The 22572-nt window shown below is 41.6% G+C and overlaps 2 protein-coding genes across 2 annotated transcripts in view; one reads left to right on the top strand and one right to left on the bottom strand.

Moving 5' to 3' along the window:
• PTPRZ1 (protein tyrosine phosphatase receptor type Z1) overlaps nucleotides 1–4924 on the top strand; it is a 103036-nt gene extending 98112 nt beyond the window's left edge. The window contains exons 27-31 of the mRNA XM_075727811.1: nucleotides 187–315; nucleotides 1757–1903; nucleotides 2196–2338; nucleotides 2962–3097; nucleotides 4784–4924. Of these exons, the coding sequence (XP_075583926.1) occupies nucleotides 187–315; nucleotides 1757–1903; nucleotides 2196–2338; nucleotides 2962–3097; nucleotides 4784–4924 (696 nt within the window). The remainder of the gene's footprint in view (nucleotides 1–186; nucleotides 316–1756; nucleotides 1904–2195; nucleotides 2339–2961; nucleotides 3098–4783) is intronic.
• An 8353-nt stretch (nucleotides 4925–13277) lies between these two features.
• The window catches only part of AASS (aminoadipate-semialdehyde synthase), a 29785-nt gene continuing 20490 nt past the window's right edge, over nucleotides 13278–22572 (bottom strand). Inside the window, exons 18-23 of the mRNA XM_075717671.1 lie at nucleotides 22181–22348; nucleotides 19857–19952; nucleotides 17791–17906; nucleotides 17529–17617; nucleotides 17018–17194; nucleotides 13278–13396 (exon numbers count right to left, since the gene is read on the bottom strand). Of these exons, the coding sequence (XP_075573786.1) occupies nucleotides 13278–13396; nucleotides 17018–17194; nucleotides 17529–17617; nucleotides 17791–17906; nucleotides 19857–19952; nucleotides 22181–22348 (765 nt within the window). The remainder of the gene's footprint in view (nucleotides 13397–17017; nucleotides 17195–17528; nucleotides 17618–17790; nucleotides 17907–19856; nucleotides 19953–22180; nucleotides 22349–22572) is intronic.

Below are 22572 nucleotides of genomic sequence, written 5' to 3'. Positions count from 1 at the left end.
GATTTTATTCTTCTCGTCTGGAAAATACTGCAATGGAAGTTTTGTATTCTTCTAATATTTGCAGGAAGCCAAAGGAGGCACAAGTCTGCAATTTATTTTCTAGGCTTCTGTCTCTGTCCACTACAAGCTTCCTTTAAATGTTAATAGTTGGGCATAAGTTCTGAGTCTGTTGATTTTTTTTTGCAGGGTTATTATCAAAGTAATGAATTCATTATTACCCAGCATCCCTTACTACACACTATCAAGGATTTCTGGAGAATGATATGGGACCATAATGCCCAGCTAATAGTCATGCTTCCTGATAGCCAGAATATGGTAAGTTTAGCTGATTGTTTCAGGTTTATGTATGAATTTTATTAGTATTACCATTTTGAAATATGCAGGACATGAGACAATATCTTGGATTTTGAAAAAAAAAAAAAAGTAAAAATTAATAATACTGTGCTGAGTGTAAAATCTCCAGATCATCTAGTGGAAGTCTGGAGATCATTGTGTGGGCAGATTGCAACTGGCATGAGAAAGTATTGAATCATTCCTGTATAATTTATAAAAACAGCCAAACAGCAGAAGTAACCATTATGCAAGGTTAGTTTTCGGTCCATTAGTTGTAATAATATGGCTTCTTCAGCCATTATTAGGTAAGGGGAGAAATATGAGGTTGTTTCTCTTGCTCGTCTCCTAAAGTTACAAACAAATGTTTAGCAGGGATTTATCTGACTCTAAACAGCAAAAGAAGCTCACGTGTTCATTCTGCACATGTAATTTAATAACAAGTGAGTATGTTTTTCAGTTACTAGAAATGTACGAATCTCTGAGAGCTTTTAGGTTGGTACTTAGAGAAATCTTGACGTGTGAGATGGCATCGTGTTTGGTAGAGTTTGGAGGAAAGCCATGCAAATGCTTTGGAGAGTCTTGCATGATTGGAAAAACATGTACAACCAAGACAATGTTTGGTTTTTTCTTCCCATCAAATGCTTTATGAATGTTACACAGATAGTTAGCCCTTGTAATAAGGGAGGTTGTTTTGCCAGCAGGTGCTGGTTCATTATGATCCCAGTGAGAAAGACACTCAGACTCTGTAAAGTATCATTTAAAATGGTATTTATTAGAGCTAACACTATAAAGGAGAGGCTAGTATAGATAATCTTCCATCCCATCAGATAGATGCTGGGAACCCCGAGTTGTGCAGCTTTGAACGTATCTCTGATCAAGTTACACCACGCCATGCAGCTCCCATCCATGGAAGGGTTACCCCCATTTTGGTCATTCAAACTATGATAGGTTTGTCTTAAAACAACTCTGTTCATCGTTTCTGCTGTCAAACAGAAAGGATGTTCTCATGAGAACTTCTTGCTGCACTTTTAGATAATCCCAAGGCCACGCAAGTGGCATAATCATTGGTACAAAGTGGGGAGCTGCCTGCAGGCTCCTACGTTACCATCCACCGGCTAAGTTTATCCTGTGACCGTGGACTATGGGCAGCACAACGCAGCCTGAAGGCCAGGCTGGACGTGTGGCACAGCACAGCACAGCGCAACACATGTTGACTATCATGTGGGTCGCTGTCTCCATGGGGTACAGTGGTCTTCTGGTCAGGATCACTACAGAGGTGTCTGAAAACCATCACTTGTGATGTTTGTAATCTCACTCCAGTTTTAATTTGTCAATTTAAGTCTAGCTGGCTGCATTGATTACTAAGTTTTATTTTAAGATCTCAGCATTTCTTAGTTTTATGGCTTCTTGTTTTTTCCTGAAGGCTGAAGATGAATTTGTATACTGGCCAAACAAAGATGAGCCTATAAACTGTGAGAGTTTCAAAGTTACTATGATTGCTGAAGAACACAAGTGTCTGTCTAACGAGGAGAAGCTCATAATCCAAGACTTTATCTTAGAAGCTACACAGGTAACACTGTCATAAACATGTAACTCAGGACTTGATTTGTTAAAGGTAATGCCTACATTTTGTTACATTTTCTATGGTAAATGGGTGATAAAATTCCATGCCCTTGAAACACCCAGGGAGCGAGTAATCTCTATAGATAATGTGGTGACATGGGGAATAGGGTAGTCCAACTGCCACAGCAGTGGGATTCTGTATCTGGAAGCTGGAGCCGGACTGGAATAGGGTGAAGGATAAGAATAAAGACAGTCAATATTTTACCAAATTGATTTATGTTTTTTTTTCACTTTTTCAGGATGACTATGTACTTGAAGTGAGGCATTTTCAGTGTCCAAAATGGCCAAATCCTGATAGTCCTATTAGTAAAACTTTTGAACTGATCAGCATCATCAAAGAGGAAACTTCCAACCGTGATGGACCCATGATTGTACATGATGAGTAAGAACTGCATCTTTCAATTTGTTTTGATGTTTTTCTGTAGAACCATCCTTTCGTCTCACTTAGAGTGAAAGCCACTGAAACAAAGCACAAAGTCTGCACCTAACAATAGTGCTGCTGCTTCTGTTTCAGCTGCATCAACAAGGGAAACATTTTTATTTTATCACACTTCAGTGTTTTCAATTCTATCATTTTGATACTCGGGCTTATTGTTCAGTAGGGCATTAGGAGAGGAAATCAATCAGGGCTTCATTGTGTATTACTGAAAGAAGTAAGACTGTTTAGATGAGGCACCTTACCCTTCCCCAGCTGTTTAATAATGACCAAAAATACTGAAGGACCTGAGGCCTTCAGGATTTGGTTAGTAGAGGATTGTAGGGAAATAACTCTGACTGGCTTTTAAAGACTCTCCAGAAGTTGTAGCCAGGTGCTGTGAAGGTTGTGTTAAGGCACTGTTGGGCAGGCCTATTTCAGAAAGTGTAAAGATCATATGACAGAAATTAATCTTATCAGTTTACCCTGGACTATGTATTTTCTCCAGCTGTAGAAACTTGATCCAGTTTCTAGAGACTTTTGTTTGTATTTTGTTTGGTGTGGTTTTTTTTTTTTTTTACTTTACAAAGGCATGGAGGGGTGACAGCAGGCACTTTCTGTGCATTAACAACACTGATGCATCAACTGGAAAATGAGAACTCAGTGGATGTTTACCAGGTAGCGAAGATGATAAATTTGATGAGGCCTGGAGTCTTTACAGACATTGTAAGTAATAAGCAAAATGTGTGCATATTTTTTTTTTTGCTGTGTGTGGTATCATTAGCATGCTTAGGTCTTAGGGCAACATTACTGAACCACTGGCATCTTAGTTTCTGCATGAGTTAATCAAAACTGTCTTCCAGAGGTGCTGTAGTAGACCTGCTGCTTATTCCAAAACAAAGTATTTCCCATGAAAAGCTGTTATGTCGTTATCAAGTGGTCATATTCAAAATGTGCAGAGCTGCCACCATCATCATAAAATCTGCACTATGTCATGTAAACAAAGGTTTTAATTCAGGAGGAATAAATCTGTACTCCAAGTAGACCCTGCAGTAGTTACTCTAGTTTTCCATTTCAGGATAGAATTTGATCTTTTCTGATCTGTTGAATGGTCACTTAATACCATTGTCACTGTGCTTACAGAGAGAAAAAACTTGAAAAGTATTACAAATAAGAGTTACTTACTAAGTCAGTGTCATACAAATGAAAATTCATCACAGAAATGAAAAACTATGAACCCTGCCCCCTTGGTCATACCACTATAAATCTGACTGCTGTAGAGCTACAATGGATGTAATAAAGAGAACACTTTAGGAGTGAAATGTTAGGTGTTTTGACAGCAAAACCAGGACATGACACAGAATTCACAGATGTGTCTGCCCCTTGCCCTGCCCAGACTGAGGTGCTTAGCAGACATTTCAGTGAAAATGGAAACTCTTCCCACCTCAGCAGCACCATTAGGACCTTCACTCCTCTTGCTCCAGGAGCCTCCAGCAAATACCTGAGCCCTTTATCTCAGATTTCCAGTTTCTCATCTTCCTACTGCAGATTTTCAAATTCATTGCTCTTCCTATCCCTTAATCTTAGTGCAACCTAATAGTCCAGACCCCAAACCCCACCCTATTAAGCCTATCTTACTGCTCGCCACTCCTTCCGTCACAGAAATTCTTTATCCTCATATATCCACCCTAGAACCCAAAATATTCCTCTGCCCTTTCAGAGCATCCACTGTTACCTGATGCAGCACAGCCTTCTCGGTGCCTGCACTCCCGAGGCGCGGCGCTGCCCAGAGCATCCAGCTGTTCTCCCCTTCCCAGCCCACACTGCAGTCCGGCTGGCTTCTGGCACTCTGTGTTTCCCACTGCACCCAGCTGAAACCTCCTGCTCCCTCTAGGCAGTGGCCTCCTCAGTGAATCTTCCCACAAAGTCTCATCTCTCTTCCTACACTTGGCAGGGTCTTCAAAAACATGAGCAGTAACTGCAAGTACCAGGGAAAAAAAAAAAAAAAAATCTGCCTTGAATAGAATTCAGAGGGGAAAAAAATGAGAATATATTCAAGGAAAAAAAAAAAGCCAACAGACAAATAGTACCCCTAATCCTGACCCCATTCAGTCAATGGGAACTTTGCAATTGACTCTAACAAGGGTCAGGTTTAGCACATAATATTTCTTCAAAAATACAGGTTTCTCCCTGACCTGTACTGTGTTCCTTAATGTTGTGCTTTACATCGTGTACAGGGGGAGCCATTAGTTAGGAAATTAATAAAGCTGCTAAGTAACACAAGTTGTGGAGCACAGTACATTAACAGACTGACACATCAGCTGTTAATTAATTTGGAGTAACAGTGTTACAAGATAGGCTAGTGTTACTATTTCTGACAACATACTGACTATATCCTCTTTTCTTCTCCAGGAACAGTACCAGTTTCTGTACAAAGCTATTCTCAGCCTTGTCAGCACAAGGCAAGAAGAAAACCCTTCAGCATCTATGGACAGTAATGGCTCAGCTTTACCCGATGGAAATGTGGCTGAAAGTTTAGAATCTTTAGTTTAATTAACACATCAAATTAAACTCAGACACACCTACATCACACCAGTCACACCTGGAGTTTACCATTAATATTTTCAGTTTTATACTTTGTGGGGGGGGAAATCTGTCCAGTCACTATATATGTAATCAGATCCCAACCGTTGCTCAAACAGTCATTTCTGTTACATATGACTTTACTGCAGAACTTTTATTATTAACAATGTGTGCCTTTTCTTGAAAGATTTCTTGTAATACGTTGTTACGTCTGGACTAACTTGATTGACTTTTACAGTGTTTCTAAGAATTGAATTGTGGTATGTTTTTTCAGTATTAGTTTTTGGCTTTACTTTTAACTTAAAATTATCATATTTATAGATGTTAGGGGAGTCTCAATTACAAACAAACGTGTCATGGTTTTAGTATTTGATTTATTTGCTGTATTTATAACAATTTACATTTGCTAGAAATACAACTTTTAATATAGTAGAATGTAAATAAAATACTGTTCTCCATAACATTCAACATTTTAAGACTTCAATTAGGCATTTAGAATAGTAATCTGATACTTACTGTAAATACTGCTACTTCTGTAGTGATTCCATGGACCAAATTTATATTTATAATTGTAGATTTTTATATTTTACTACAGAGTCAGTTTTCTAGTTCTGTGTAATTGCCTTGTTAAAATGATGTAGTCCAGTATGTTTTCATTTTAACAAAGTCTTCTGATATATAACTGTGCATCTTAAGCAATTAACCTTCATTTAGCTGCATGTGATTTTAACTTTTTGTGGGAAATAGAAATCATTTGGTTTGAAATGAGAAGTTTTTATGAGAATAACACCTGTACTTGGCATTGTTAAATTGTTTTTACCTATGGCATTGCAAAAATAAATATAAATATTCCAGTCTGTGCTTAGCAGTCTACCACATACAGTAAAAAGTCTTCACTGTCATATGAGAGAGATTTTACTTACAAGAATAAGGACTCAAGGCTCACCTGGAGATGGCTGCTCTTCCTGTGGAATCTGTGAGTTCAGAAGACAGTTTTAGAAAACTTTACGTTTTGTTATTTAATCTCTGCTCCACTTCCGTAGTGTCCACGTTGGCTCCTGGTTTAGCCTCTCCCAGTCTAGTCACCCACAAGCTGTCCCAGGCCTCCAAATTGCCTTAAATGCCCACTTGCAAGATTTCTCCACGCTGGCTTTGCTTCAGACCATTCATTCAACTGCTGAGCTCTTCGCTGCCTCCTTTGGCAAAGCAGAAGCCAAACTCTGGGAAGCAGTAAAGCAAGTAATCTCTGCAAGAACAAAAGCAAATTGTTTCAACTTGGCCACTCATTTTCTGTAACCTGAACTGGCAAGAAAAGGTACTGATTGTGCTGAAGGTTGCAGCACTGAGGAGGGTGGAGGAGCCTGGAGCAGAATAGGTCTTTGTGTAGAAATAACACAGGCCGCGAGAGTAACTATTTTCTCACTTTGGTACATTCAGTTGCTATGTAGGAATATTGAGAGCCGAGGTACTGTTCTGGACCAGAATGCCAAAGAAACTAATGGACAGTATCGTAGATGAAAAATAGGGGGTGGGAGAAGACGGACCTGATGTGGACTTGGAGACTGATGTCCTGAGGCAAGGGTGTGTGAGGCATGTCAGTGTGGCAGCAGATCTAGACCCCTTCAGCAGTGTGGGATTGAGGGTAGGCAGAGGTGCAACAAAGCCAAAACAAATTTAGGTTTAGAGGAATCTAAACAGTGGCAACTTTAAAAAAAAAAAAATCCTTGTACTTGTTGATACACGAAATGAGTGTAAAGGTGCTAGACAGGAGACAAAATAGCTAGCAGTAAAGCAGACTTTTTACTGCTCTTGTCCTCTTTTTTCTTTTAAAAAAGGATCTTATAGACAAAATAATGAAAACAAAGTAATGTATAGTTTGTTTTGTAAAACTGTTTTAACGTGTTAATGCGCTTGAATTCTCTTTCACACTTGACCACTTCTCTTTATAACCACAGTAACGCAGTAATGCAGTAAAGCATTATGCAGTGGCTGAATCCACTGGGCTTGGGGGGGTTTCCCCTTCCCTGTCCACCAGAGCTGAATGCAGGAGGATGCTCCTGTCTCAGCCCAATTTCCCTCTGCAGGTCTGGCTAGGGGCCACGCAGGGCATGTATTCCACACAGGGAGACACGCACAGACATGCATGCATGCACACCTGGGACAGTGATAGAAACAGGATTCATCACGCAGAAAATAGAACTAAGATTTGAAAAGAAGGCAGGACAGAGGGCAGTGATCCGGCACAGGGCACAGTCGGGCCAGGGTACTGCCCAGCAGCCTGCTTACATGCACACATCCCCTTTTACCCCTCTTCTCTCCATTTTCCCTTGCTTATTCTTCCCCTATCCATGTTGATCCCTCTTTCTCCACCCTGGTCTCCCTGTCTCTTTGCAGATAAACAACCTAATTACCTAATTACCTTTTTTTCATGGGCCCCAGTTTTGTCACATCCATACCCAAATGTGAAACCTCTGATGCTGCAGCACTTAGATCATCTCAGCCGTACATGGTATTATCAGCATGGTTACCTTGGTATTTCTGCCCTTGCAAGCTCTTCTTTCCAAAAGGTCTCCGCCAGAGTTTGGCCTTCCCTCACATAATTCCCTGTGAATCGCAGCCAGACTTCATGGGGCTATTCGGAACATCTGCCAGCTGCTACTCTTGCTCTCTTCTGCGGCTTCCCGGCTCGTGCCCAGCAGTGCCCCAGGATCTGTGCAGGTAGCTCGGCCTCAGGCCAGGGGCACAGCCATGTGCCTGCAGATACTAGTACTTGCCACTTTAGTTCACAGCCATAACTAGTTGATTGAGTAATTCAGAAATGAGGGAACCTACTTTTCTGAGCCATCTTTATTCAGGTTTTACACTTTTTTTTTTTTTTTTTTCCTCTGGTGGTGCTTGTCATACCTGCATATTCGCTACTTCTGAAGTCCAGGAAGAGCGGGACTGAGATACGGCTTCTAAATGCAAGTGAACTTCCAACATATCCCTAGCCAAGTTAAACACCTTTGAAACATAGGACCCAGGTTTTTTTCTTACTATATTTGTGTTATTTTGGGGGTGTTACATAATAAGAGTTAACAAATTTAAAGAATAGGCTCATTGTCCCAAACGATACACATTGTTACAACACTGTTGAATTAGACATACACTTTCTTCACAGCGTTCAGGCACAAAGTTGGTGTACACAAAGGTGTGTACCAATTGCTCTTTGAGGAAGGGGTATCTCCTTTTTCCAGGTGGCTGGAAGGTTCCATACTACTTCCTCTAAATCTCTCCGCTTGACCGACACGCTCCGCTTGCAGTCTCGGCTAACGGGGACAGCAATATTATATAATTCTGCCCTCTCATTCCAAAAACAGACACAATTTTTTCCTTTCTTAATATCTAGGGGTGCCTGTACAAGAGAGGTTAATTGTGATCTTATGGCCATTTGCAAACCATATTCCATAATCTTCTTACCGTATACTTCTACTCTTCACCACATTAGCACACAACATAAGAAACTGTAATGCTCATGCACTACTTCTCCAGCCTTTTCTTTAGGAAAACTGGCTTGTAGCCTCACATAACTTCATGCATTTTTATTTTGATATCTTCTATTCCTGTATTTACAACACAGTCTTTTTTAGGCCAATTAATTCTACTATGTTTTTCAAACCCCTATGGACCAAAAGCAAAAAAGGAATCCTCCTTTCTAAAATCCCATCTTGATATAACTGTTTCTTTCAACCTAAATGTTTTGCAGACATTTTAAAACGATAATCCAAGGAATCAGCTGTCATTCAAGGTTTCTTCCAGAGATGTTTGTAATCACATTCATCATCTTAGCATGTTGACAAGTTATTTAAAACATAAGTGCTTAGGATAATCTCTTTACTCACACATATTGGTTCTGATCTAGAAAAAAAAATAAGAATCATAAAAAATCTTCTATAATCTTCAACTGTGATGGATTACAGATTTTAATAAATGCGTGTCAGTTCCTCTGTCAGACAAAGGCCATATTGTAATTAATTTTTTCTTGTAATCCAAGCTACAGACTCAAAAGACATGTAGCCTGCCTTTTCAAACTGGGTCAAGTGTGGAGAAGATGTTATGTATCTCCTGCAAGAAGTAGGATATTAATAAACAGTGTCAATTTAAGATCTTTTTTTTACAAAGCTATAAGTTGTATGTGCCAAAGAAAGCTTGATTAGTGAGCTTCCTCCTAAGAAATCATAGGTGAGTAGAGAGTTTAAAAAAAAAAAAAAAAAAAAGAGAACTTAAGTGTTTTACTAACATCACCAACTTTTTAGTGATTGTGGTGGTGTGATTTAATATCTATGGAAACGCTTTACAAAAGTCAGCAAGAAATGATGACTAGAAGTCATACAAACTCATAGCTATTGGTACAACAGCATATTAGTTAAAGACCTTAGTATAGACTTTGAAAATCAGTTGACTAAACTAGTTAGCGATGTTTTATCACAATGCTTTACCTGGCACAGTTCATCGCGACATCCTAGGATAACGTGTTATTTCAGATGAGTTGACATTTTCTGTAAATGCTTACTTCAAGATGAGTTTAGCAAAGTTAAACTCGTTTCTCTCTCTAATCCTTCTGAAGCATAAGCAGAGCAGGGCTGGGGAGAAGAGGAGCTGTATTGTCTTGCTGGGATTAAAATCAGAAACAGGGACCCAACCACTACCGTAAGGCTGAGGCGTCCTAGGCTACGGTCTTGGTTTTCACTACTGCCCTGCAGCAAGGCTAAGGTCTGACCACCCATTTCTGTTTCACAGGTTTGTGCTTTGGTGGATTAAGGACTTTATTTTCAAAGGGACAAGGGGGAAGAGAAGTCTCTCGGGGCATTTGGCCACATTTCCCTTGATTCCCTTCTGTTTCCAATTGCATTCTTTTCTTTTTAGAACCAAAAAAGTACAAAAAAACCCCAAACTTCTGGTTTACTGAACTCATTCCTTTGTCTTAGCAAAGCCACATCCTGTGACCCTGTAGTCGCAGTGTATTTGAGATGGTCTGACTTGCCTTGATAAATTCTGCTGGACACTCAAAGCTAAATTTCTTTTTTCTCCCCCTCCTCGTTAGTTTTCCAGCTTAATCGCAATCACTTTACCCCAGAATTTTTTTCCCCTTAAACACTTATTGTGCTATGAGCGCATACCCTTTGTCTGGCAGTCACACTTGTGCTCCAGTCCCTGAAAAGCAGTGTCATTCTCGTCTACAGGAATATCTGAGGCAGAGAGTGTGTGAAACATTGAGGCAAGGAAAGGAGTCTGAGCGTAATGGGGCTCAAGCACCTCCATCTCAGAAAGAAACTGGGATCTTACCTGCATGGAGAGCTGGCACTAGAATAAATTCCAAAATGAAAGAAATGAGACACACGGTGACAAACAATCTGTTCCTTGCAGCCTGATGTGAACAAACAGCTTAAGAGCCTTTCAGCCCAGGCAGTGATAGCAGAAACCAAAGCACGTATACAGCCGAGCAAGGCCCTCAAGCTGAGACAGGCAGCGAGACACCAAGCTTTCATTTCTTCCTGGGGTATAGGGAGACACTGTACATCTACTGTTCCATAGCTTTCCACTTAAGTGGTTGTCCTTGTGCCCAAGCACAAAACACGTGCTAAAAAAATTGTATGTCTTAAGATTATAGCTGAAGATGATGTCTAGGTACAGAAATGTATGTATGTGTATATAAATATATATGGGTGTTAGATGTGGATGCTTAAACAATCCTTGAAGAGTCTTCTCTTGTGAGTCTAGCAAGAAGTATGGAAAGGTATTTCATATATGTAGAGAAGTCCATGCGTAGACACCCTTTCAATATAACCATCAATGTAAAAAAATAAATCCCATTCATATACATCTCATTAGACTGTAAAGATGACATGACAATGAAACACAGGTTTTCAGATTTATTTTTCAAGCAATCTTGTGATTAAGCTATAATTATCTTTCCATTAATATGCAAAGAGAATTGAGGAGTCTAATCTTCAGTTAAATTCATTTAAGTCTAAACTTAGAAAATGAAAAGCAGCATTGCACTGGGAAACAGAAATATACTCTGATACAAAACATTTCAAAAATAGTAGCAGTGTTTTTCTTCAAGAATACACTCTGTAGTGCTCATTCTTTTTGTGCTCCAAAGAGGTTACATACTTTTTAAAAATTCCAAAATTCTTTGCATACTGCATTTCCTAGGCAGAAAAGCAAGCAAGGTGCATGCATGTATACAGAATCACGACTCCATGGTTGTGTATTTGTGGGGTAAGGGAGGGAAGAGACAATTCTCAAGTGAAATCCTAGCCCCACCAAGCTCTGGACTGAACAAGCAGATATAAGTTTAATTTTAACCCCCAGCTGCAGGCCTTTAATCTACTGGGGGAAGGAGGAGGCAGCAGAGAGTGGAACATTCATTGCAGGCTCCATCCTTACCCCAGCTGCACGTATCAGCCATCCAGCAGACCAACAGCCTGTAAGGTCAGTGGGAAGCAAAGCAACTTAGTGGAGCCAGGATTTCATCCGATACTCTGAACATGCACGGCACTGTAACAGAATCCAAATTTGACAGTACAAAAGCATTCAGTGGTTCAGTATAAAAAGTCCTCCTCTTTGACAATAATACTCTGCCCTTTATTCTTCCTTCTCCCTTTGGCTCCTTTCACCTTCCTCTTTATTGCAGTTGCTACTTCATTACATATGCACAAAGAAAATCCAAATCCTGCGTAGCAAGGCTTGGAGATCAAAACTTCAGCTCTTGTTATGGCTGCTTTTCCTAGGCAGAGCAACACCTGGAATTCCAGCCCCTCAGGACCACAATAGCACTATGCTTCTCAGGACGTAAAAGGCTGTGTGTTTATCAGCAAAGTGCGGCTGTGAGCAAAGTTGAAAGCTGACAGCTTCCAGCATCAGTATTCAGCTTTAGAAAAGGGGAGCTCCAGTCAGTTGCACAGGTGCCAGTGCAAATGGTATCTGCCCACAACATTGCATCTCCCAGGCCTAACTAGTGAAGTCGACGCCACGCTTGCATTGCAAGGTGGCATACAAATCCCTGAGCAAAAGCCACAGAAGCAGCCCTGAACTGGAAGGAAGCGACTGCTGTTTTGTCAGACAGAAGCTGCACTCAGGCTAAAGTTCAGTTCTGGGCTGACGTGGCTAAACTGCCGCTAGAGCTGGGCTGGCACGTCTGTGCAGCACAGCACTTAGCATCACATGAGCTGGTACACTGGCAAACTCTCATGTGTCTGAAGTGGCACTGTATTGAGTAGTGCGGACAGGCTCCCAAATGAACGCTTCAAAGCGTGATAGCAAAAGGACAGAAGCTAATTCAGAAAGTAGTGATTTAAACCTCTAAGCCTACTGCATTTCAAAGCTGCTTATACTACACAGTCTATTCCCTTTGTAACAGTACTTAACCTGGACAAGGCACACGGTGTAAGTGGAAAGAGTAAACATGTCATCTGGAGCGGCTTCTAAGCACATTAACTGTGTTGTATTTGAGAATGCCCTTCCTAGCTGCAGCGCTAAATGCTAATGTGCTCTCTTCACAGCACAAGGCAGCACGTAATAGCAGGCGTTTCAACATATCGCGACCAGCTTCCACTCTGTAACGGGAAAGGGTGACTTTAACTTCCTCCCTCCTCCAATTAATTTAAGTTTACATTCATAAGAGAGGGATTTCAAAAATATTAAGATCTAGATTTCCAATATTTAACAACTGAGCGTTTTCAAGATTTAACAGGATCTTATTTGCTAGTAGTGCAGAATTTCTAAACTATTTCTTGCATATCATTATTGTGAAAACATTCACAAATACTGTTAAAAGGAATAATAAGACTTAAAATTGCAGTATCACTTTCATCTCTGTTATTCTGATAAATTATTTTTACCACATGAACAATCAAGCTCAATCAGTGGTATTCATTAACCAGACTTTTCCACCACAAAAGAACCCACTAATAGATTTTTCTTTCAGCCTAAATTTCTCTCAATAATAACCGTATACACTTAGAAGATAAACTCTATTAATGAAAAAAAAACCCCTAAACCTCACGGATATTTTAGGAAAGAAATAAGGAAAAATCTGATTGATGCTGAAACATGTACATGAAAGCGTAACAGTTTTAAGAGGAAAATACCGCAATTCATGCATCTGGGTATCTCCAGTTTCTACATCAAACTCAGGCAACCGTTTTATGGAAGGCATCATTTGTGCGTGAAACGGCAGATGCTGCCTTTAGCTGGTGCAAATTGAGATTCTTAAAGTGGAGGCCGGGTTGGGGGGAACCAAAAAAAGCCAAAACCTGGTTCAATCCGCTGCTTCCAGTTACTGTTTGATAATGCTGTGAGTGCTGTACTCAATGCCTTCTGCCCGAGCACGTTCAAGGATTGGTCCATAAACATTCTTTGTCAATGGTATAACCATACCTTTGGCATCTATTTCACCTGCGATAAAGGTAGGAAAAAAAAAAAAAACATGTTGAGTACCATACTGGGTTTACCCAGCAAAGCTTTGGCCGAGGGCAGCTGCTGTGAGGGGCGGCCGGGGCTGCCCTGCGCCAGACACAGCCGGTTCCAGCCGGCTCCAGCCGCCCCCCGCAGCGCACGGCCCAGCCCGGCAACCAAGATGGCGGCGCCTCAGGGAAAGGAGATTTAGGAAAGGGCAGAACGCTGCACAGCAGTGAGGAGTGAGGACAGAAGTGTGAGAAACAGCCCTGCAACACCCAGGTGAGAGAAGGAGGAGGGGAGGAGGTGCTCCAGGTGCTGGAGCAGAGACTCCCCTGCAGCCCGTGGAGAGACCGGGGCGGAGCAGAGGAAACGCATGAGGAGGAAGGAGCAGCGGAGAGGAGCTGTTATGCACTGGCCACAGGCCCCCATTCCCCATCCCCCTGTGCCGCTCAGGGCAGAGGGAAGAGGCTGAGTGGTCAGGAATGGAGGAGTGAAGTTGAGCTTGGGAAAAAGAGATGGGGGGCGAAGGTGTTGGTTCACCTTTCTTTCTTACTACCCAAACCTATTTTTAATTGGCAATAAATTAATTTTCATAGAATCATAGAATGCTTTGGGTTGGAAGGGACCTTTAGAGGTCATCTAGCCCAACCCCTGCAGTGAGCAGGGACAGCTTTAACCAGATCAGGTTGCTCAGAGCCCCGTCCAACCTGACCTTGAATGTTGCCAGGGGTGGGGCCTCCACCACCTCTCTGGGCAACCTGTGCCAGTGCTTCACCACCCTCAGTGTAAAAAATTTCTTTCTTATGTCTAGTCTAAACCTATTCTTCTTTAGTTTAAATCCGTTATTCCTTGTCCTGTCACAACAGGCCTTGCTAAAAAGATTCTCCCCATCCTTCCTGTAGGCCCCCTTTAAGTACTGAAAGGCCGCAATAAGGTCTCCCTGCAGCCTTCTCTTCTCCAGGCTGAACAACCCCAACTCTCTCAGCCTGGCCTCGTAGGAGAGGTGCTCCAGCCCTCGGATCATTTTTGTGGCCCTCCTCTGGACCCACTCCAACAGGTCCATGTCCTTCTTGTGCTGAGGGCCCCAGAGCTGGACGCAGTACTCCAGGTGAGGTCTCACCAGAGCAGAGCAGAGGGGCAGAATCACCTCCCTCGACCTGCTGGCCACGCTGCTTTTGATGCAGCCCAGGATACGGTTGGCTTTCTGGGCTGCAAGCGCACATTGCCGGCTCATGTCCAGCTTTTCATCCACCAGTACCCCCAAGTCCTTCTCCGCAGGGCTGCTCTCAATCTTTTCATCCCCCAACCTGTATTGACACCAGGGGTTGCCCCGTCCCAGGTGCAGGACCTTGCACTTGGCCTTGCTGAACCTCATGAGGTTCACACAGGCCCACCTCTCCAGCTTGTCCAGGTCCCTCTGGATGACATCTCGTCCTCCTGGTGTGTCAACTGCACCACTCAGCTTGGTGTCATCTGCAAACTTGCTGAGGGTGCACTTGATCCCACTGTCTATGTCATTGATGAAGATGTTAAATAGCACCGGTCCCTGTACGGACCCCTGAGGGACCCCACTTGTCACTGGTCTCCATTTGGACATCGAGCTGTTGACCACTACCCTCTTGATGCGACCATCCAGCCAATTCCTTATCCACCAAACAGTCCACCCATCAAATATGTAGCTTCCCAATTTAGAGAGAAGGATGTTGTGGGGGACTGTGTCCCTTGTCACTCCTTCATAGAAAGCCACTAGGTTGGTCAGGCAGGACTTGCCCTTGGTGAAGCCGTGCTGGCTATCTCAAATCACCTCCCTGTCCTCCATGTGCTTGAGCATATCTTCTAGGAGGATCTGTTCCATGATCTTCCCAGGCACAGAGGTGAGGCTGACAGGTCGATAGTTCCCAGGGTCCTCCTTTCTTCCCTTTTTAAAAATGGGCACAACATTCCCCTTTTTCCAGTCAGCAGGGACTTCACCTGACTGCCATGACTTTTCAAATAGCATGGAGAGTGGCTTGGCAACTACATCAGCCAGTTCCCTCAGGACTCTGGGATACATCTCATCACGTCCCATAGACTTGTGTACACTGAGGTTCTTCAGGTGGTCTCAAACCTGATCTTCCCTTACAGTGGGAGGGCCTTTACCCCCCTGGTCCCCATCTTTTGGTCCATTGATTCAGGAGGGGTGAGGAGAGAGGTTGCCGGTGAAGACCGAGGCAAAGAAGTTGTTGAGTACCTCAGCCTTCTCCCCATCCGTTGATACAAGTTTGCCTTTCTTGTTCATCGGGGGGGTACGCTTTCTTTAACCTTCCTTTTCTGGTTGACATACCTGTAGAAGCCCTTCTTGTTATTCTTTACATCCCTTGCCAAATTCAGATCCATCCTCGCCTTGGCCTTCCTGACCTCCTCCCTACACAACTGGGCCGTTTCCCTGTATTCCCCCCAGGACACCTGTCCCTGCTTCCACTGCCTGTGCAGTTCCCTCTTACTCTTTAGTTTGACCAGCAGGTCTCGACTCAGCCATGCTGGTCTCTTCCCTTCCTTGCCTGATTTTTTACACTTGGGGACTGATAGCTCTTGTGCTCTATGGAAGGTGTCCTTAAAGATCTGCCAGCTCTGTTCCATTCCCCTGTCCCTGAGGATCGTCTCCCAGGGGGTCCTTCTGACTAACTCCTTTTCCTCAAGTTGAGTCTGTTTTGCTTGTGACAATAACTGGTGAGTGATCTCCCTGTCTATCTCAACCCACAAGATTTTTCATCTTATTTTCTCCCCCTGTCCTGCTGAGAAGGCAGAGTGAGAGTGCGGCTGGGTGGGCATCTGGCAGGCAAGGTCAACCCACCACAAGTAAAAATACCAATTTGCAATTACAGAAATTTTAATTTTTATATTTTTACATAATATATATATGTAAAAATTTATCAACTTTGGCATTACCTTCTCACACAGCAGCAGTACTGTATTAAAGGGAAAAAAGTTTGAAATAGTAGCATGCACAGGTTGAATTTCATTCATAGAGCTGTGAAACTGTGATTAGGTGAAAAGTATCTAAGCTTCAAAAGTTTGGGTTTTTTTTAAATTACAAAAAAGACAAAAAAACCCCAAACACCTAAACCCAAAGGTTTTGCTCATATTAGTCAGGAGAAGAATGAAGTTCTAAAGATTAAGAGCAAGCAAGGGGAAATCACACTATTTCCTTAAACATGGTAATGACTAGGCAGAGTCTGCCTGTTTATATGTACACACACAACATAATCAGGTCATATGCCCCAAGCCTCCAATTTGATCAGTCTGGAAAGTAGCAGTGGAAGTCACTAGTTTGTTCAGCACAGGTATATTTAGCCTGCTTCACTGTGGCACAGTCAATTGTAGTTTACCATACCAAAGGTCCCCTGTACACCAGTGAAACACTTAAGATTAAACTACTAAATATCTCTATAGATTAAGAAGTTAAGAAGAGCCACTGAAACTTCCAAACATGCAAATTAAAAATTCCTGTAAAGAAAAAAAAAAGTATATACACTTCAGAAACACTACACATCTGCTTTCCATAGAAAGTTCTTCCTTCTGTGGCAGGAAGATCCAGAGTGATGGAATTCTGTTGCTGAAGCCTGAACAGTCACTTACCATCGAGAACCATCTTAGCAGCAATAGCCGTGGGGTATCCTACTGTTTTAGCCATCGCAGAATATCCTTTGTTATCACCATAGACAACCAGATCAATAAATTTGTTTTCCAAATGACCAGAAGGATGTCTGAGGCCTATTTCGTTTCTCATAACAATCATATCTCTCTCTCCAGTGCCTAAGAGAAAAGCACACAAACTGCTCATTACCTGTATTTCAATCATATCAAGATGAGGTTCCTGATGAGCAAGGCACTATGCTTACACAGCACGTATATCAGGGAAGTGACTTAAGATAGGGACTATTAGGGAGGATGGAATATTAAGATGAAACTAAAAATGTAACAGGGAAAGAAAAGGATAAACTGGGGGAGCAGAGAACATCGCAAGACATTAAAAAAACCTAACATGAAGGTTTCTTAATGGAGGTGAACAAACTAGTCTAATTAAGGCTGATAAAAGATACTGACTTGTTCCACTCAAAGCCATGAAAAAGAAGAATTTCTCACATACCAAAGGGCAGCTTCATCTCCATGTGCTTTGCAAGAGCCCCTACAATGGAATCTGCTGCTGGAACTGGTTCATCTCCCAATAAACCTAGCCTGGCAGAAAAAGTGAGCAGACTTGTATCGTTGCCTATCAACAGCTCAGTTTTGTAATTTCCAGCTTGTTCAGCATACCAGTTTAACAGTCTCACTATGGACCAAAATGGCTAGAATTGCAAACCTTTTTTTTTAAAAAAAAAAAAAAATTAAAAATCACTGGAACATTTTACCATTCCACTGCCTCCAGCTGACTTTTGTCCTTTTCCAGTTTGCTAAATACAGCTTCTTTAAGAACATGGTACTCAGCAGGTGGCTTAATTCCAACCAGTTTGCACATGAGTTCTTTCTGCATTAAAAGAAAAGAAAAGAAGTTCCTGAAGGCCTGACATCTGTGCCCACTCCTTTTCACCCAAGGTTTCATGAACCCACCTCTCCACTAAGCTCAGTTAACATCCAGGACTTCTGAGAAGACAGGTTATGCGTACAGGGAAGGTGAGATAGCTTGGGATTTTTAATCATAACAAGTGAGAATAGGGGTCATCTTTTCCTAAAACACTTTGTACCCCACCACTCAGCTGCTTCCCCCTACTTTTTAGTCTTATCCCTTTGGCAGTGAAGAAGGAACATAGAAATCGGCATAAACAAGGAACACTGGGAAGATGTTAGGGTAAAGGAGAAGCCACCTGGAGACAGCCAGAGAGTCAGGAACTTAAGGATATCTTTCAGCTGGTCTAGAAATGGAGTAATGTCCCTTTCAAAAGGAAGGAAACAGACTGATGAGACAAACAAGGCTCTGGCAATCCTGGGAATACTACCAAAAAGCTTTCTGAAGATCTTTATGTATACCTGAAGGCCATTTTGTGCTATCTATCTAGATGCTGATTATTGCTTGCTTCATTCACAGGAAGATGTATAATGAATGGACCTATGAACAAGATATGAAGCAAGCAAAACTGCAGAGTCTGTTTAGAAGCTCAGGTTAGCCTATCTCCAATGCTTCCCAGGTAGAGTAGGATAAAGGGAAAGTACTAAGACGTAACAACATTGCTGAGACAAGGTTTGCAGTGAGACTAATGAGTTTATAGTTATTTTCACAGATTACATGGCACTGTATACTTACTCACTGAGGCTAGAAGGACTGAAAATTCTAACCATCTTTGCAAGGAAAACTTGAAGATATCAACGCTAAAATTCAAAGTGGACAAAAATAACCTCAAAAAAAAAAAAAAGTAATTCCTACACGGCAGCAAAAAACTCCTGGAGTTTGGGAAGATGAGCAATGCTGTATGTTAGTCAGAGACAAGCAAGACTGGGCCTCTTCACCTTGTGCTTTCTTGGTTTTGAGAACACTCAAGACATTCTTAACTTGAAATAATGGCATCCTCAGAAGAATAGTGTGCTCTTCTCAGACCATCACCCAGCATAAGCCTAGTGTCTTTTTCCAGATTAATGCTAATGAAAGCACAAGGAAGGAAACAGGAGACAGATCCGAATTTTGTTCATCTGAGTAATAAACAAAGTTACTCTCTCAGGGGTTTGCAAAATGGAAGAAACATTTCTCACAAGACAGACAAACAGACCTGACCAGTAATAAGCTGTTTGTCCATTCAGCTCTTTCTACGCCATACCAAAACACGAAATTCCCTGCACTGCCCACAGAGACAACCAAAATGTTGATTGTCAAATGTAACAGCAGCACATCATAGGAGTCATAACCTTGGCTGAGATTAAGATGAAGTGAGGCATCAGTAAGCAAGACAGAAAAGCAGCATAACACAAGACAAAAAAAAATGCTTGTACAGAGTTTTAACAGAAAAAAATATTTTAATATACTCATTTAGGCATGATCTCTTACTTCTTGATGCCCTAAAAAATATTTTTATACTGAAGATCATGGGCCAGTACCAAAATGGACACTGCAAATTCACAGCACTGAGGGCTGGATTCTGACTAACAGAAAATTTAAGACAATTCATAAAAATATTGTACAGGACCTCTGAGGGTCATCTAGCCCAATGCCCTGCTTGAAGCAGGAGTACCGCCAGCACTCAAGTCAGCCGTGGCTTTGTCTAGCTGAGTCCTGAAGCGTCAGAGACTCCAGAGTCTCTCTGGGGAACCTGTTCCAGCACTGTACTACATTCCTGCTGAAGAAAATCTTCCTAATTTCCAGGAACAAAAAGCAGAGAAGACCAGGATGCAATACAAGATTTCCATTGCTTAAGCACACCCAAGCCTAGCAATAAGCAAAACATTAATAAAACAGAGGAAAGAAGGCAGAGTAATCAGAGTAACTCACCCAGGTTAGAGGTGGCATGGTTGAGCTTAGCAAAGGATAAGGATCTGGGTTAATTAATCCTAGTTTTACAAAGCCTCCCATAGTTTTGGAATATCCCTGAAATAAAAGAATAACATGGTTAATAATCACTTGAAACTGAGGTGAGTATTTCCCTTGGTTTGAATGTAGTGATGGACACAACCGTGGTAGTGTTAAGCACTATTCCCATGGGAAGACAGCCACAATAAGACAATGGGGTTACTGCTGCAGAGCGGTACCTTCCCCAGCCCCTCTCCACCCCTCTCCCTACTTTTTCAATACCTTCTTTAGCGACTTATTCCACCACCGATACTTCCACGGCAGGTAGCATTCGTTCATGAGATCAAAGGGCTAAGCTGGCCAGCACTAGTTCAAACACCAGCGCGTCACTACAGACGGGGTTATATCAGCCAGCTGGCCCCTACTGAATACAGGGCCCAATGCTGAATTCAGCTCATCCCAGTTTTACACCAGTACGATTATATGGACATCAGATAAATTGATTTTAAAGATAAGGAACCTGTGTGTTTGTATCTTTCCTTCAGGAATATCAGACACACAACCAGGACAGCAGTGGAATGGTATTTAAAAGGAACTGCAAAGGCTGCAATAGACTGCACGATAAAAGAAGTCTGAACTGGTTTCTGCTTATTTTTGTTTGTATGCTGTTAACACTCCCAAACAGCTGGTGGATACCTGTAAACACTTGCATGCAAGTGACTAGAAACACTATAAAAAAGCGGAATGGTGGAAATAAAGCACCCTGAAAGAGGGCTAATTATAATTAGGAGCCACCTCCACCAGCACTAGGTTATCAGCTCACATGGCCTTCTGTGACACCTCTTGTTAAACCGACTCCATTAGCTATCTGAACTTAATCTATAAAAGGCACTCTGAGGAGATATTAGCCTCCACACCAAACAGATCGCTTTCTGCTCTGCAACACAGCAGCACGTGCAAAGGGCCAACATTAACTTCTGCCCTGCCCAGCACTATGTTCTGGCATGTAGGTACCACGCAGGTAGAGGTATGGCAAACTCTTCCACACAACCCTACCAACATCACACCAACCCAAAGTGATGGACCTGCTTTGGGGGTTAAGAAAACAGCACTAACCACAGAAACATCATTCTTGCAGCACACTGATTACAACTCTTCATGTCACCCTGACATTTTTGCTCTTGCTTGTGCTAACACTTATACAAAAGAAGAAAATTTTACCAGGCACCAAATGGAAAAGTAGATACTGTCATATTAAGACTTTGTGATGAGATAGATGCCTTCCACATATTTTTAGCTTCTGAACAAGAGATTGTATCTAGACTGACAAGAAGGGAGCCATTGCAATATGTAACCCTTATTCCCCTACATTGGCCTCCCAATCTTCTTTTGCCAAGCAAGCGTCCCTCCCTCCCAGTAATAAAGAAAAAATCCTGTTGTACTGCAACAGAGGAATTAAGGGGGAAAGGACATACACATTCCTCGAGCCATGTACAAAACAACAACAACTAAAACCTTGACATAAACCTTAACTCCACAGACATATCACGACATCCATAAAAGCTTTTTCAAACCTTGAATATGCTTTTAGGTTTATTCCTTCTTAATGTATATTGACCAACAAAATAATAAAAAAGAAATCTGAAAGAAAAAATATTGTTTTGATTCTGCTTTGTGCACCTAACAAATGAAAGGAAAAGAGTCTATCAGTTAGAAGGAAAACACATTTACCTCTTAATGTTTTACTTAACTGACCAAAACGTTAAAGCCGCTTAAATTCAAGATTTCCAGTTACTTAACGAAAAACTTCCTCAGTTTGATGGAAAACCATAATTTCCTGTAAGGTTTTTACATTATGTTTGTCATAGGAATATAAGCAACAAACTGTAAGCTCAATTTTTTATCAACTTTGAGAGAATAGATCAATCCTTAAAATACACAACAGCAACACACATCACACAACCCTGTCTGATTTATTTAATTATTTTAAAATCTTCTATTGATCTGACACCAAATACAGAGCCAGAGAAAAAACAGAAACACAGATAGAGGCGATGCAAGACAACTGACCAGCTGCCTAAAACAGGCTTTGCAACAAACACCTGTTAAATAAACAAGTAAAGCTACATTAAGAAAATGAGAGAAGTGCTTTCAGTTCTCTCTCAGGTGGGATAGCGGAAAGCTCATAAATAGCAAGTACAGAGCTATCAAAGGCTGACTTTTAAATACACAGTTTTCTTGAAATGACAACATTCATCTCTTGAGGAAAACAATAACTAATAATAACAACAACAACAACAACTTACTTTGTATCTTAAGGTGCCTCTCAACAAAGTATGAGCTGTCTGAATGCCATACGGCTCAGCATATTTTGTACTGTCTCTGTTAGGAAAGCCTTCGAGATTTAATCCTGGGAAAAAATCCATCGGAGTAACAGAATCAAGTAATGCTCCTCCAGCTGGAATACTGATAATCTAAATTTTGTGAAAGAACAGCAATGTTATTTTGTTGCAGTGTTATTTAATTTATTTTACAACAGAAAAGATGAAGTATACTCAAAATAGGAAAAACATGCTTAGTGTTTCTGGTGCAAACAAAGGCCCAATCTAAATAAAGTAGCTGCACAAGCCATTTAAGCATATCCTGTAATGGAGGAGCATGCACTATGTCAGCCATTACCAACCAAAGGGCTAAAACA

This window comes from Pelecanus crispus, chromosome 1 (assembly GCF_030463565.1).
Source record: "Pelecanus crispus isolate bPelCri1 chromosome 1, bPelCri1.pri, whole genome shotgun sequence".
Taxonomy (NCBI): Eukaryota; Metazoa; Chordata; class Aves; order Pelecaniformes; family Pelecanidae; genus Pelecanus; species Pelecanus crispus.
Note: the sequence above shows the minus strand (reverse complement) of the source record. Positions and strands in the feature narration are given on the sequence as shown.